At 36.1% G+C, this 3,927-nt stretch overlaps 1 protein-coding gene across 1 annotated transcript; it reads right to left on the reverse strand.

The window, feature by feature from the left end:
• Nucleotides 1-541: 541 nt before the first annotated feature.
• LOC18054398 (abscisic acid receptor PYL2) lies at nucleotides 542-1,163 on the reverse strand. The gene has a single exon (XM_006450751.2). It carries the CDS (start codon nucleotides 1,112-1,114, stop codon nucleotides 542-544), a length of 573 nt encoding a protein of 190 aa, XP_006450814.1. The 5' UTR covers nucleotides 1,115-1,163.
• Between the last annotated feature and the right edge of the window lie 2,764 nt (nucleotides 1,164-3,927).

Consider the following 3,927-nt stretch of genomic DNA (forward strand, 5'->3'; position numbering starts at 1 on the left):
CTAAGCCTAATATTTATTATATGCAAAATGCAAATCTAGTTGGGGTTTCATTCAATAGATATTGATTAATTACGATGACATGCATCTGCAACTGCCACAGGGCAATCATTTCAAGATTCGGCCAGTGAAGGGCACAAAGAAATAAAAACTACTAAAAGAGCCAATAATGCTTATCATAACAAACCATATGTATCCAAACTATATATTATAATAATGCAAATTTTTTGGGTCAACTATATATATGAATAGCTTCACCCTTATTGAATCATTTGTTCAAGAGAAAATGGTCATTGGAGGAGGGGAAAAAAACCATGACATAATATAACTGAAATCACCCAAATAAAACTAAAATATACAAACCAATTCCAGCTTGTCCAAAACCCAATTGAAAAAAAAAAAAAAAACACAACTTGCAAATTAATATCATACTAACCACTAAGATTTCAAAGAGAATAATCTCACTCACCACCTTTATCATCATCATCAACAGCAACAACAAACTTTGATATCATCATCGCAATTAATTAATCAACTAACTGATTCACTCATGTCCATGGAGAGAAGCCATTGACACAACTCCAAGCTTCTGCAGATTGAGCTTCACAACAGTGTCCACGAACATCTTTGTATCTTCCACAGTATTACCTTCGGGTATATCAACTACATATGACTCCGTAACAATAGTGTAAATTTCGCCACCCTTTTGAAACTCATTGACCGACGTGACAGACCGATAATTATTTAGCCTATGCTCACCCCCCACAACCCTAAAGCTTAATATATGCTTTTCATCATCCAAAATCTCTAATCTCTCAGTACTCGTTGAAGCTGGCAGCCCCGATACAACCGTCACTTCTCTTATGCTGCCTACGCCGCCATCGCCGTGCATGTTACAACTTTTGATGAAGTGTTTGTACTTCTGGGGATTGTCGAATCTTCGAACAAAAGGCCACACAACGTGAGCTGGTGCATCAATCCGTTGTGTTATTAGGGACACGCATGTGTTTGGTTTCTGTTCAAACTTGTGGTATCTTTCGATGATAGGCCTCAGCTCCGCGTATTCTTCGGGCGTAAGGCCTTGAGGCGGGGCTTGGCTCGCGTCCATTAGGGTCATCAAGCGGCGGAAATGAAAATATTTTCACGCACGCACGTATCAAAGTAACATTCACACACAGGAGAAGAGAAGAGAAGAGAAGAGAGAAATGAAAATATCCAATAAGTGTATTAGGGCTTCTTGTGATAAGTTGATAGAGGGGGGAACTACGTTTTATTTTGGGCCTTGCTATTGGCTTTGGCATTCGTATGTAATATTTTTAATTAACAGTTTGTTTTTTCAGTACCGGTTTTGTCCTCTTGTTTTAAAAGATTGATTAGTTCTTAATTACGAGAATTATGACGTGGACCAGTCATGACTATGTACGGAAAGGCTTTTGTCTTCAGCCTTAAATTGATTTCGTCTCACATGCTTAGCATTTGGCCCATTGAAAGGTGACAAGGGCATCGTTTAAACTTGGAAGAGAGACAATTTTAATTTTTCAAGCTAATGGTTAATTAAATCATTAATTTAGTAGTATGGTACTTAAGCAGCAGAGCTTCTCATTCCGTATTGGACATGAAAGACAGTGTTGTTTTAGTAACTTCGGGAACAAATTATTTTAAGAGCGCCACTAAGATGGAGATTATGACGAGTAAGCAAGGAGGGGGCATAAGTGGAAATGCGGGAGAAGGTAAGGAGTAAAAAGGGAAAAGAAAAGAGAGATAAACGAAGAGGGAGGGAGTGGTCGCAGTCTTTGAAAAGGGCAAGCTGGAGATTCGTGGATCATGTGAGAAGTCTAACAAACTCCCGCGTGATCTATAACTCCACTTTGCAGGATTTTGGGCCCTACCTTTTACCAAATTTTCTTTCATTATTTATTTTATATAAATTATATATAATTTTCTAATCATTGAATGAGGGACAAATTAAAAACAAAGAAAAAAAAACACGCACCCTAAGATAATATAATATATTTTATCTTATAATGTGTTAAAATTTATGTTTTTTTCTTGATATATTGAGTCATCTAATATTTAAAAACTACATTGAACTATAACTAATTCAGATTTGAGTCGAATAAAATCATTCGGGCGGTAAATATCCCCTAATAAGCATATAACGCAACTACGTTTTTAAGTATCGAACCAAAACCTTTAGTTAAGTTAAAGCGGTCTCATGCCATTTGATCTACGCACTTGTTAGTAAAATTTATATCTTTTTATCTTTTGATAGGTTTCCTAATTTTAGTATAATTAAGATCTTGATTGGAAGCTTATAAATTTAATAATATATATAACGCAAGCCATTTATCTAAATCTAATGAGGCAATTTGGTAATTGGAGTTGGACTAAGATCGAAGAACTTAAGATTGTTGGTAAAATTTATGTCTTTTTATCTTTTGATAGGTCCCCTAATTTTAGTATAACCAAGATCTCGATTGGAAGCTTATAAATTTAATAATATATATAGCGCCAGCCATTTATCAATATCTAATGAGGCAGTTTGGTATTTGGACTTGGATTAAGATTGAAGATCAGATCGAGCTGCCTCCAGATATCTCCTCCAAATACACATAGAAAACTTGGATATGATCTTCTGACACACGTGTGTAAACTGAAGTGGGGTTACAAAAGAGAAGAGCGTTTGCTTTGATTTTGGACGCATTTGCTTTTTTTTCTGTTTGTTTGCTCTAAATTTTCAAGAGTTAGCTGCTGAAGTTTGAAACAGTGAGGAAGTAACATGGCGATCTGTATCCCCTATCCGGGGCTATAAATATTTGCACGACACAAAGTTGGGAAACACGAGAGTAGTTGACAGATATGATACAGCTCTGTCTGCATGGCTGTATACGGAAATAATATCAAATATATATTGTTGCAAAGCATGCAAACCGCTTTGAAATATTTGTTCCCAGAAAAATAGATCCACTGGTTCGAGGCTACCCACCGATAATAAGCTAATAAAACAAAGTCCACATAAAATAATTAATAAAAGACCTAGAAATTGGAGGGAATTGGAAGTGACCCAGTTGTGTGTCGTGATGTGGCCGAATTTCAAATGTCATAGGAAGGTCCAATACGCAGAAGGAGAAGCGAATAATGAAATGGTGGCATTATTCCTGACAAATTAATTTAAAGTAAGCCGAACACAGAGAGAGAGAGAGAGAGAGAGAGAGAGAGAGAGAGAGGGAAAAAAAGGATAAGAAAAGAAGGAAAGAAAAAGAAAAAGAAAAAGGGGTTTCTGATTTTACTTGGCTTGTCATCTCTTAGCACTGAGAAATTAAAAGAAAGGATGGCATTGGAGCAGCAACTGCTGAACTGCATTGCTTAGTGGTTGCTTTAGCAATAAGGCAAAGGCAAAATGGCCAGAGAAATGATGTGTGGAGTTTACGGAGAGGCTCAACCTTTATTCCTAGCAATCAAAAGTTAGGCACCTTTTGTCATCATTCAATTTTTATTTTTTATTTTTTTAAGTATCATGAATATCTGTGCTGTTTTTGGGCTAGCTGCCATCAGATGGACTGCAGTCCACAGAGGAAGTGGCATTGCATTTCTGAATATTTCTAACCAGCCACTGTAGCTTGTTAAAGAATTCAACCGATAGCTTGAGCAAGAATTTCTGCTCACAAGTATAACAAGTTTTTGAAATCTCTCTCTTCCATATATTCTACAAATCACAAGTTCAATTTCTTTTACAAGCAGTTTCAGACCCTTTCATTATTTGTTTTTTGTTTTTCTACAATCTCTCGAATCTATCCACTTTTATCAACTTAACATTTCGAGCGCTCAACTATCAGCGAAGCTTTTAATTAAATAAATTTTTTCAAGAAAATATGGTATGGTCTTTTGATATCAAGAGTGACCCAACAAAAAAATCTTCCCTAAAATACC

This window comes from Citrus clementina, unplaced genomic scaffold (genome assembly GCF_000493195.1).
Source record: "Citrus clementina cultivar Clemenules unplaced genomic scaffold, Citrus_clementina_v1.0 scaffold_1, whole genome shotgun sequence".
Taxonomy (NCBI): domain Eukaryota; kingdom Viridiplantae; phylum Streptophyta; class Magnoliopsida; order Sapindales; family Rutaceae; genus Citrus; species Citrus x clementina.

Bases quoted from the DNA above. Each gene is read 5' to 3' on its own strand.
- LOC18054398 (XM_006450751.2), bottom strand. From the start codon at position 1,114: ATGACCCTAATGGACGCGAGCCAAGCCCCGCCTCAAGGCCTTACGCCC.